Source organism: Prionailurus bengalensis, chromosome C1 (genome assembly GCF_016509475.1).
Source record: "Prionailurus bengalensis isolate Pbe53 chromosome C1, Fcat_Pben_1.1_paternal_pri, whole genome shotgun sequence".
NCBI classification, from domain to species: Eukaryota; Metazoa; Chordata; class Mammalia; order Carnivora; family Felidae; genus Prionailurus; species Prionailurus bengalensis.
In genome coordinates, this window is record NC_057345.1 from 188,462,912 (window position 1) to 188,476,027 (window position 13,116).

At 32.6% G+C, this 13,116-nt stretch overlaps 1 protein-coding gene across 6 annotated transcripts in view; it reads right to left on the minus strand.

The window, feature by feature from the left end:
* Positions 1-4,808: 4,808 nt before the first annotated feature.
* C2CD6 (C2 calcium dependent domain containing 6) overlaps positions 4,809-13,116 on the minus strand; it is a 186,049-nt gene continuing 177,741 nt past the window's right edge. For all 6 annotated transcript variants that reach the window (XM_043577483.1, XM_043577482.1, XM_043577485.1 and 3 more), the window contains 3 exons: positions 12,724-12,798; positions 8,131-11,637; positions 4,809-5,289 (listed from right to left, as the gene is read on the minus strand). In XM_043577483.1, coding sequence (XP_043433418.1) covers positions 4,942-5,289; positions 8,131-11,637; positions 12,724-12,798 — 3,930 coding nt within the window. In that variant the 3' untranslated portion in view covers positions 4,809-4,941. The remainder of the gene's footprint in view (positions 5,290-8,130; positions 11,638-12,723; positions 12,799-13,116) is intronic.

A 13,116-nucleotide genomic window follows, 5' to 3' on the forward strand; every position in this document is an offset into this window, starting at 1 on the left:
AAAAAAAACCCTAAAACAAGTAACAAAATGGCAGTAAGTACATATCTATCAATAATTACTTTCAATGTAAATGGACCAAAAGCTGCAATCAAAGACATAGGGTGACTGCATGGATGAAAAAGCAAGACCCATCTATATACTGCCTATAAGAGACTCATTTCATATGGTATCTGTCTTTCTCTGTATGGCTTATTTCAATAAATTTCATATATATATAAAAAAAGAGACTCATTTCAGATCTAAAGATACATGCAAATTGAAAATGAAAGGATGGAAAAACTTTTATCATGCAAATGGAAGTGAAAAAGAAAGCTGGGGTAACAATATTATATCAGACAAAATAGACCTTAGGACAAAAAAAGACAAAGAAGGACAATACATAATCATAAAGGGAACAATCCAACAAGAAGATATAATGACTGTAAATGTTTATCCACCCAACACAAAAGCACCAGAAAATAAAGCAACTATTAAGGAGCATAAAAGAAGAAACGTATATAGCAATAGAATAATAGTAAGCAACCTAAACATCCTACTTAAGCAATGGAGACATCATCCACATAGAAAATCAACAAGAAACAGTGACTTTTAATGACACATTGGACCAGATGCAGCTAACAGATATATACAGAACATTTTATCCTAAAACATCCTTTGCAAGTGCACATGGAACATTTTCCAGAATAGATCACATTAGGTCACAGTCTCAACATATTTGAAAAGATTGAAATCATATCATACATCTTTCTGACCACATGTTATGAAACTAGAAATCAACCACAAGAAAAAATATGGAAAGAACACAAATACATGGACATTAATTAACACCCTACAAAGCAATGAATGAGTCAACAAAGAAATCAAAGAGGAAATCAAAATATACATCAAGGCAAATGAAAATGAGAACACAATGGTCCAAAATCTTTGGGATGCAGAAGAAGCTGTTCTAAAAGGGAAGATAATAGCAATACAGGCCTACCTGGAGAAGTAAGAAAAATCTCAAACAACCTAACCTTACACCTAAAGGACCTAGAAAAAGAAGAACAAACAAAACCCAAAGTCAATGTTAGGAAATAATGAATATTAGAAGAGAAATAAATGAAATCAAAACTAAAAAACAACAGATCAATGAAACCAGGAGCTGGTTCTTTGAAATGTCAACAAAATTGATAAATCTTTAGCCAGACTCATCAAAATTAAGAGAGACAGAGAGAGAGAGAGAACTCAAAACTAAAACTGAAAGAGGAGAAATAACAACAACATAGAGATACAAAGGATTATAAGACAATATTGTGAAAAAGTATATGCCAACAAATTGGACAACCTAGAAGAAATAAATAAAGTCTTAGAACAGTATAAACTTCCAAAACTGAATCAGGGAGAAATAGAAAATTTGAACACAGAAATTACTAACAATGATATTGATTCACTAATCAAAAAACTTTTCAACAAACATAAGTCCAGGACCAGACGGCTTCACAAGGGAATTCTACCAAACATGTAATGAAGAGGTAATATCTATTCTTCTCAAATTCCAAAAATAGAAGAGGAAGGAAAGCTGCCAAATTCATTCCAGGAAGTCAGTATTACCCTGATACCAAAACCCGATAACGACAGTATGGAAAAAAAACCCTAAAACTACAGGCCAATTTCTCTGATGAACATAGATGCAAAAATTCTGAACAAAATATTAACAAATGGAATACAATAATACATTTAAATAATCACTCACCACAATAAAATGGAATTTATTCCTGGGATGCAAGGTGGTTCAATATTTGCAAATCAATTGACACCACACATCACATTAATAAGAAAAAGAAAAACCATATGATCAACACATGCAGAAAAAGCATTTGATAAAGTACAATATCCATTCATGATAAAAAAAAACTGTCAACAAATTAAGTTTAGAGAAACATATTTCAACATAATAAAGGCCATATATGAAAAACCCATAGCTAACATCATACTCAATGGTGAAATGCTGAGAACTTTCCCTCTAAATTCAGGAACTAGACAAGTATGTCCACATTCACCACTTTTATTCAACAAAGTACTAGTCCTAGCCACAGCAATCAGACAACAAAAAGAAATAAAAGGTATCTAAATCAGTAAAGAAGAAGTCAAACATTCACTATTTGCAGATGACATGATACTATGTATAGAAAATGCTAAAGATACCATTAAAAAACTACCAGAACTGATAAATTAATTCAATAAAGTCACAGGATACAATGTTAATATCATAAATCAGTTGCATTTCTACACACTAATAATGAAGTAGCAGAAAGAGAATTTAAGAAAACTATCCCATTTACAATTACACCAAAAACAATACCTGGAAATAAACTTAACCAAGGAGGTGAAAGATCTGTACTCTGAAAAGTGTAAAACATTGATGAAAGAAATTGAAGATGACATAAGAACCAATATTGTTAAAATGTCCCTACTACCCAGTAACGAAGGCCATCTGCAGATTAATGCAATCCCTATCAAACTACCAACAGCATTTTTCACAAAACTAGAACAAATAATCCAAAAATTTGTATGGAAGGTCAAGGTCAAGAAGACCTTGAATAGCCAAAGCAATCTTGAAAAACAAAGACAAAACTAGAGGTATCACAATCGTAGATTTCAAGGTAGTAATCAAAACAGTATGACTGGCACAAAAATGAACATATAGATCAGTAGAACAGAGTAGAAGGCCCAGAAATAAACCCACACTTTTAAGATCAATTCATCTACAACAAAGGAAGTAATAATATCCAATGGGAGAAAGGCAGTCTCTTCAACAAATGAGGTTGGGAAAACTGGACAACTACATGCAAAAGAATGAAACAGGACAACTTTCTTATACCATACACAAAAACTCAATACAGATTAAATACCTAAATATAAGACCGGAAACCATGAAATTCCTGGAAGAAAACATAGGCAGTAATTTCTTTGATATCAGCCATAGAAACATTTTTCTTGTATGTCTCCTATGGTTAGGGAAACAAAAGCAAAATTAAGGTAATGGGACTACACCAAAATAAAAAGATTTTGCACAGCAACAGAAACCATCAACAAAACAAAAGCACAACCTACTGAATGTGAGAAGATATTTACAAATGATATATCTGATAAAGCATTAGTATCCAAACCATATAAAGAATTTATATAACTCAACCCCCAAAGAAACAAATCATCCAATTTAAAAATGGGCAGAGGAGATGAAGAGAAGTTTTTCCAAAGAAGATATACACATAGCCAACAGACACATGAAAAGATGCTCAACATTACTCACCATCAGAAAACTGCAAATCAAAACCACAAGGGAAATCATGCCTTTCAGAATGGCTAACATAAAAAACACAAAAAAATAACAAGTGTTGGTAAGGATGTGAAGAAAACAAATCCTGCTGCACTGGTGGTAGGAATGCAAACTGGTACAGCTACTGTGGAAAACAGTTTGGAGGTTTTACAAAAAATTAAAAATAGAATTCTTATATGAAACAGTAATTCCACTAGTGGGTATTTACCTAAAGAATATAAAAACACTAATTTGAAAAGATATGCACCCTTATGTTTCTTGCATTATTTACAATAGCCAAGATATGGAAGCAACTCAAGTACACACTGATAGAAAAATGGATAGAGAAGATATGATACACACACCCCATTGGAATGTTACTCAGCCATAAAAAAGAATGAAATTTTATCATTTACAACAATATGAAGAGATCTAGAGGGTATAATGCTAAGGAAAATAAGTCAGTCAGAGAAAGACAAATACCATATGATTTCACTCATGTATTTTTAAGAAACAAATGAACAACAAAAAAAGACAGAAACAACAACAAAAACAGACTCTTGAGAATAAACTGAAGACTACCAGAGGGGAGGGTATGAGGGGATGGGTGAAATTGGTGAAGGAGATTAAGAGTACACTTGCCTATGGGGCACCTGGGTGGCTCAGTCGGTTAAGGGTCCAACTTCAGCTCAGGTCATGATCTCATGGTTCGTGGGTTCAAGCCCCGCATTGGGCTCTGTGCAGACAGCTTGGAGCCTGGAGCCTGCTTCAGATTCTGCGACTCCCTCTCTCTCTGCCCGTCCCCCATTCATGCTCTGTCTCACTTTCTCAAAAATAAATAAACATTAAAACCTAGTCTTAAAAAAAAAGAGTACACTTGCCTAGATGGGCACTGAGTAATATATAAAATTGTTGAATATAACACTGTATGTTAATTATACTTGAATTTTCAAAAAGAACAGAACCAATTCTTGTCTCTGATTTAAATCTGATGTCAATTTTGCTATTTTTGCAGTTTCTACAGTTTTATGTGGTTTCCTAACTTTCATGCTGCTAAAGAGGCCCTTACATAGTTTTTTGAGTAAGTTAGAAAGGTAAGTTAGGAGGTGCCTCGGGAATTAGTATGAAATCTGTTATTATCTTTATTTATGGTGTAACCATAAAAATAAATAAATAAGCAGTTATCAGATGATATTAAAATTAATAGATGTTCTATAAGCCCAGAGAATCACATACTGTTGCATCTGAAAATATTAGAATTGAAAAATAAGAGTATATTAATAACAAAAGGCTAAACATAAATAACTGTAAAGACCCTGAAAACTGGGTAGACAGGAATAATTTAGAGAGTAACAAAGATTTGGGAAATCAGAGAACTATCAACTGGTGATATTGTTATCTAGTGAAAAGGGGGAAAAGCTGGAAAATAAAACTTAGCAAATATGAACTGAATATGTGTTTTTTGGTTTTTTCTTAAGGTTCATAAACAAAAACACATTTACATCAAAAGTGCTTCTTTTTCATTTTAATTAAAACAAAATGGTTCTAACAAGATGAAATTTGGTTGCTGACTTCTATCACATAAAAGGACAGATCTCCAAACCATTTTGTTAACTGGAGAAATGATATTATGACTGTTGACCTTACATATCATTCTGGACTTTTAACATTTGGATAATATCACAAATGAGTGAACACTTTTCAATATTTTCTTTTAATTTCTTTTTTTGCCGCATTCTATGGATTTCATAATCTGGGATTGCATCATTTATATGAACTAAGTCTGCTGAAACCATTCGAGGACTTGTAAATTTTCCATTGTAGTTTTCTCGTCGTTTGTTAACCTCTGGAGCAGTATTCAGTCTTGCAAAGTGTTTTAACTGATTATGGCTATCATTTGGGCTCTTTCCTAAAAGCCTTGCTCTTGATTTTGCTTGTTCAGCATGCTTAAATGAGCTCACAGGTATATCCTCAAATCTATCCGAACAATCCTAAATATTAAAATAAAAGATCAGGTTGGTAAGTTTGTTTTCTTAAAAGAACATTCTAAATTTATAAGAACTAGAGTTTGTAATATCAACAGTTAAAGACAAAGAATGAGAGCACCAAATATTTTATAGGCAGCCCCCAAAATCAGATCCTACACCCAATGCCTCCTATTAAATACTATCATAGAAACCATGCTTTAAAAAATAAGTGTCATTATTTCAAAGGATCTGTTTTCCTTTTTTCTTTTTTAAGAGAGAGAGAGAAAGAGAGCACACACATGCAGGTTGGGGAGGGGCAAAGAGATAGAATCTTAAACAGACTCCATACTCAGTACACTCAGCACAGAGACCCATGTGGGACTTGATCTCATGGCCCTGGGATCATGGCCTGAGCCAAAGTCAAGAGTTAGATGTTTAACTGACTGAGCCACCCAGGCACCCCAGATCTGTTACTTTAAAAGCGATTGAAAATATAAAGCCAGAAACAAGGAAAACTTAGGAGAACTGTCTTTAGGGTTCAGACTTTTAGACAAAGCCAGTCAGCCAGAAGAACTCTATTATTCTCCAAAACGAAATTTCCCCAATCCCAAACATAAGTCATGAACTCATACTTTATATTATCCAGGGTTTCATTCTTTTTTAAAAAGTAACAAACATCTTCTTTAATATACTTTCACACATACATAAAGAGCCTGGGATATAAAGATATAGTCATACCATTTATATTAAAGTAAAAAAATTATGTACATTCTGAAAGTTAACAAGTAAAACATTTAGGAAAATAACCGGAAGAATACACACCAACTTTTTAAAATGGTGGTTAAGGTGGTGGGATTATGGGCTTTGTTTTCCTTTTATCTTTTTTCAAATGTATATACTATGGCTATATTTTATAATAAACATGTAATAACCTACAATTATCCCTAAAAGGGAATGGAACTATTAGTCATTCCTAAACTAGTATAAACTAGTTTCCTCTGCAGTTTGAACATCTTGTCCCTTAACGCTTTGCAGAGATGGCCACACCAAAGGAATAAGATACTCTGATTTGGAGACAAGGTGGGAATGAATTAATAGAATTGGAGGGTGAGAAGAGGTTGTGCAGGACTGAGAAGAACTGAGGCAGTAAGAAAGAGATTTACAGAAAAGGAGGTATAAAGAGTATAAAGACAAATTCTATCTACTTTACAATTTTGCCTGGGTTTGAAGAAGGCAAGGAAACATTCTTCCTCTCCCCTCTTATGTTAAGGGGAGCAATTAGGTAAGCCACATTATTAAGGGAATTTCTGCTACTTTGGTGAGTAATATATAATTCTTGCTTCACAGATTAGATAACTGATACTAGAATACCAGTGGAAGGGCATGGACACCCACACAACTGGTTATTTTCTGGATGCTCCTACAACTCAATTTCTCTGTCTTCCATTTTGATTCCTTTGAGAGATTCTCAGATTTTAGAAAAGAATCAGATGAACAAGTCTTTCTGATGATCTGATAACGCCCTCCCACCACTCGATTCTCTGTTGTCAACTTCACTAGAGAGAAAACTTTAGGTACTTTGGTTTAACAGAGGAAAGTAAAGATAACTCTACCTCTCTTGCCCACTCTTAGGATAAAGTTTCTGAGACCCTGTATGATCTCATATAATAAAAACACAATTTCTTCTGTTTGGAAAAGTGACATTAAAGATTCCATTTGTCCAAAGGAACTTCAGAAAGTCTTTACTTTCCCCAAATTATGGACGCATCTTCTACTTCCTTTTTCTAGTAGGTACATATGCTCACTCAATGCTAAATTATCAACTTTAGACAGAAAAGAGGAATCCAAAGGTGGTATAAGCTAAATTGATAATATATTCCCAGCTACTAGTTTTATTATTTACTAAAGCTAAATATTTGCTTTGCTATGGAAAGCAAATTCAAAGCAACTGTTATAAATCTATTTTCTCATTCAAAGGATTATGCACATCAAATTATGTAATATGATTTTGGGATTTATGGGTTCTCCCAATTGTGTGTCATGCCTGTCTATATATACTAACAGAGAAGAGCAGCAGTCCAGAAAATTAAAGTCCCTTCTATTTCTAGATTTTAACTTTGCTTCAGAATGGTTTGTATAAAGTCTGGTAGCAGTTTTACCTTCCTAATTGTTTTATGTTAATATTATAAATAGATTTGAATTCTCAAATTTCTCAGCACATAATATAGCAGAAGGGCAGTGGTAATAGAAGAGAGTAGAAGTTAAATTAAAATTTTTCCACTCATAATCCAATAGATTGTAAATTTTGCATATCCTAATGCTTATCACAATAACTGACACATAATATCTTTGTTTACTGAAACAAAGACAATTCAGTAATCTGAAAAATATATACTTATATTTGCATGAAAACAAAATCCCAGATATGTTTTCATAGTATACAGCCACTGCCAATAATTGTATAGGTTGTGCCTGTACAGCAGCCCCTGGCTGAGGCGTTGAGTCATGGCTGAAATCCAGCCAGTTTTCCATAGACAGGGCTATGTGCTTTGGCTCTAGATGCTCAGTCTACAGTCTTCCCCAAGGAAAGGGTGCCTTTCTAATTCATGCTCCAGAGGGAGTACCCTTTATCTATTTTATACTAAGGCACTGAGTCCCCTGATTTTGTGACTGCATTTTTAATTGGGTAAGGTGAAACCTGAATGTCGGAAGAAATTTTTTTTTTTTAATTTGAAGGTCTGTATATCTTGGGGGTTATCTATGAAGGTTATATACACACTTGCATACAGATATATATGCCCTAAAATAGATTATTTACAATTCTTGACAAATAAAAAAGTAGTACACTTAGAAAAACAGTATTACATGTATAGTTCTTCTTGCAGTCCAATGAAGCAATGTCCTTGGAACAGATTTCCTTAGAATTCTCGCGGTGGGCAGTGTGGTTGGTAGTATCCTAACTAGTTTGCTAAATGACTTCTTTTGTTTGTTGACATGGTCTCTTTCTTTTCGGACCTTGGGCTTTAGATTTTCTCTCTTTAATACTGCTGGGAAGAGGGATGGTTTTGAGTTTTTCTCAGCTTCCACAACTTTATATTTAAACGACTGTAATTCAGGGAATTTGGCACATTTTTCATTGCAAATTCCATTTGTCTTTAGAGAAAGAGTTTGTATTTTTTTGTATTGTGCAAATGTTACTAAATGTTTTTTATTATTATTATTATTTCCTTTCAATCTCTGAAAATACTGGTCTTCTAACTTTGATTTCTCCCCAGCCTCTAAATTGAAATGAGTTAAAGTGTTAGTCTGCCTGGAAGGAAAAGTGTATCTGTATATATATTCTTCATTTTCATCTCGCATTTTGCAATTAGGAATTCTTGGATATGGTGACAGTACTGTTTCAAGTTTTTCTTGTGCCATCAATTTATAGATGTTATTATGCTCTTTTTTTTCAAGAGACTTCGTTTTTAGTGTCTTTTCAAAGCAAGCATTTGACTGAGCTGTTTTTGATTTACCACTCCAACTATGCGGGTCTTGAATTTCTGTTTTAAAGTCACAATTTTCTGCTCGAAGAAGCTGCATAAAACCATGTTCATTCCTTTGTTTCTTAAGTACTGTATCTGTAAGTCTTTCTGATGACTTATTTAATGGAATTGCTTGGGTATTTTTGTTGAAAGAAGGTTGTACTTTAATTACTTTCAGTGTTTTGGCTCCTTCTTTAGGACAGTATCTTTTCTGTTCCTCAATTATTGATGGATTTTCCTTAATATTCTGTAAGGAAAAATATTCTTTTTCTTTCTCTTTGGTCAGTTCTGTTTCTATAAGTCTATCCTCAGGAACTTTTCGTGAAGTGGTTTTTTGAACAACTTTTGAATATTTATTTTGCTTTTCTGAAATCTCCTCCATAAATTGATTTTCTTTTCTAAAAGATAATTCTGGTGATATACATTTTAATGGTATGGATCTAGTATTGATCAAATTTATATGCTGGTTGATCTCCTCTAATTGACTTTCAGTTATTAGTTCTGATTTTGAAAGTTTTTCTATAAAAAGACTCTGGAGGTGTTTGCTTAAATCAGCTTTTAGATTTAATACATCATTTTCTGATAAACCTATAAGATAGTTTTGTAGAGATTTACTTAAAGGATATTTCATGTGTATGTCAAGTCTTTCACCAAAACTCCCCCTTGAAATGTCTTGTCCTAACTCATGAAAAGATTTTGAGGCACTTCTAGATCTTAGAGAAGACATGTTTGAGTGTATAGTCTCAGATTCTGTCTCTTTGAATAAACTGCTTTCTGAAAGGTTTTTTAGGAAATAGTTTTGGAGAATTTCATTTAAAAAAGATCTTAGCTTTATTTCCAAATGTTTATCTATGAAATGATGATTAAAATTACTTACAAAAGACATGATTTCTTTTACAGTCTCTGAATATTTTTCTAGAAAAATATTCTGCCCTTTTGGTTCTGCTTTCTCATTCATCAAATATAGATTGTGATAGATTTTTGGTAAGTCTTCTTTAGTGATGTGTCCAGATTCTGAAAGTCTTTCTACAAGGTAATGTTGGATATGTTTACTTAGTTCAGATTTTAAATTTTTTATTTCTGACTCTGAGAGTTCTTCTAGAAATACACGCAGCTTTGGATTCAAAATAGGCTTACTGTCTAATTTATCTGCTTTATCAAAATTCTCTTTGATTTCTTCAAGGTCTTCTGTATTATTTGGAAAAGGATGCTGGATTAATCTTTCTAATTCTTTTTCTGGTTGTCTTCTTTCAGACTGATTATATTTGAAAAAAATATTAAACATATGTTTTAAAAAGGATTTTAACATTATTACATCTGAATCATTAAGTTTACCCATTAATGAGTTACTTAAATTTTCTAAAGTAGAATTCAGATCATTTTCTTCTCTATCAAACCTCTGACTGTTATTTAGCGTATCTGTTTTTTTATCTGGTGTTAACTGATATTTTGAATCTTGTAGGGGTATGTTTTGGCTTTCATCCACATATCCGACTCTATTAAAAGAAGTAGTTTCTTTGGGAATGATGAGTATATTCTGCTCTGAAAGAGGTTCTGTTTTACTTTGGGTTTCTGAACAATCCTCTGTGGAATACTTTGGCTCTTCTTCAGCAAATGCTGTCTCTGTATCCAGCATGGAACTCTTTTGATATTCCTTATTTAATTCTATCACTTTGATTATCCCAGATTCTAAAAGACTATCTACAGGAAATGCTTGTATTATCTGGCTTATAACAGATTTGGCCTGTGGCAATTCTATTTCATCATCATTTTCTTCATAGCGAAGTAGAATGTTTGAAGATAAACTCTCCCAAGCAGTGGGTAATTGATTCTGCAAATTTATTGGTATCTCACTCGATTCTTTCACTCCCATTTCCAACTCTGAGAAGATAGGTGCAGTGAATATTTGCTTTATAACATAATCATGTGCAATGCTACTTACACCTGGTTGGGAACTAGACACTTCAATTTTTGAATTTTTCTTTTTGAAATTATTTTTTTTAATTGGAAAATCAATCTCACCAGACTCCAAGTGTTTTTCAGAGACAAATTCCCTTTCTGCCTCTGGAGAATTTCTTGGTTCACCTACTGAAAGTGAATCTGCAGGAATATCTTTAATTTTTTGTCTTAAAAGAGACTTTGAACTTACAATGTATTTTTCTGAAAGCAAGCTATTTAAATCTTGAACTTTTTCAAATACTTTGTTTTCCACACTAGTTGGTGGTTCATCATGAACATGTAAAAGTGGAGAACTAAGACTTTTCTTTCTTGTTTCAGTGTCCATAGGAACCTTTGGTTTAGAAAATAATTCATCTGATAGGTCTTGCAGATTTTTACCTAAAATTGACTTGAGCATCACTGATTGTTTTAAATTTTCTAGGTGGGAAGTAAGACTTAATGATTTTGAGAGGCGACATGTATTTACATTTCCAGTCATTGATGATTCTCCTTCAAAGTTTGGTAGAGATACATTTGGTAGTCTTTCTTTTAACTTATTCTTACTATCTAAAGTCGTTAGTGTGGTCATAGTGGGATCACGGGCGAAATTACTCTTAGTGTCTAAAGTCTTTATTGTAATGAAATCAGGATCACAGGCTAACTTAGTCTTAGTGTCTAAAGTCTTTACTGTGGTGTTACCAGGATCACATGGCCAGGTTTTATGAGTAGGTCTTGCAGTTTTTGAATATGTTGGGTAAGGAGGATCTTGGTCTTCATGCTCTATAACCTCTGTACTTAAAATGTTTCTGCATCTGGACATATCTTGGTCTTTCCTTTTTCTGACTGACATTTTGTTGTTTATATTCCTTAGAAAAGGATCAAAACCATTCTTAAAGTTGAATTTCTGGAGCTGTAATATTAAAAATAAAAGGTAAGAAATTCTATAGTATTTATTTGAGTTTATAATAAATTTTCTAGTTAAATTCTCTTTAAGAAATCTGTCAAGTTATCTATTCATCCACCTACCTTCTATGAAGAGAAAACTATTTTAAAATATTTGAAATTGGAAAGATGAAAATTTTAATGCAAATTTTAAAATTCATAATTCTGATACTATTTTGTGTCCAAGAGCTTTTCTGCTACCTAGAATATTTTAAAATACTTAAACAGCATTCATACATAGTTTTTTTTAAAAACTTAATTTCCAGTGTAACCTGCACTTATTTAGACAATGGCTAACATCAGGATCTAAGTCCTATCCATAGAAATACTTACCATTTTAGTAGCAATATAGAACATTTTTATAATGCAAAGCAAGTAAAAGTATCATAAATATTTTATAAAGACTAACTTGGGAGCATATATCATCTGCTTTTAAGTCTGAGAATTTCAACAATGATGATGAGTTCCACCCACTCCTTACCATATCACAGTAGATTTTTGCTTTTTGACGAAAGGTCTTTCAGAAATGGTTAAGAGAGAGCAGTACAAAAAAATTCTGGATTACAGTGAAATTCCAGTATAATATCCATGAGCAGTTTTGTAGCTCTGGGAATCAAGTTAGTCTATCATGAAATAGTCTTTGGAATGCAGTCTCTTATTCCAATTTTGCCAAACACATTCTTGTGTTTGTTAATATAACATATATTATCCAGTTGAAAAAGGCAAAATGTGAAATAATCAGCCTAATATTTTAGTTTATTTCAACTTAGTAGTTTAAGCTTTATTGTAATGGATACAATTTATTATATCTATTTTTCAAAAGCTAGTTGGTATCCAGGTGATAGCATAAGAATCCCCTCGGTCTTTCTGAGAAATATAGATTCCCAGACTCCAACATTTAGTTTCATCAGGTCAGAGAACATGTATTTTTTCAAAGATAGCCAGATGCTTCTAATGGGTAGTCTGGTTTAGGAACCATTGAATTATATAAAGTATTAGAGAAAACTAGTATTTAAATATAATTGTTATTGGGATAGGATAATTCGGGACTCACCTGATATTTTGGTTTGAATTCTATATATTCTGGTCTGAAAGATGGTGAAATATATTCCTTTGGTGAAAAAATCACCTTATAAAAAGAGAAATTTTAATTTTAGAATGCTTGTTATGCAAGGATATTTCCCAAGATAATTTTATTCTTTCAATAGTTATTAAAGATATAACAATTTAAAACCTAAATAAGTATTTTTCTCATAACTACTATAATTTACTTTGCCAATTATCAAAGAAATCTATACATATATAATACATTTGCATATATAATCTTAGCTTCCTTGATAGTATATTCAGCCTAGTGAATTTATAAAATCAAAACAATACAGACCAACGTCAAGCAGAAACCAAAATAGAAAAGAAATAGAGGGGCGCCTGGGTGGCGCAGTCGGTT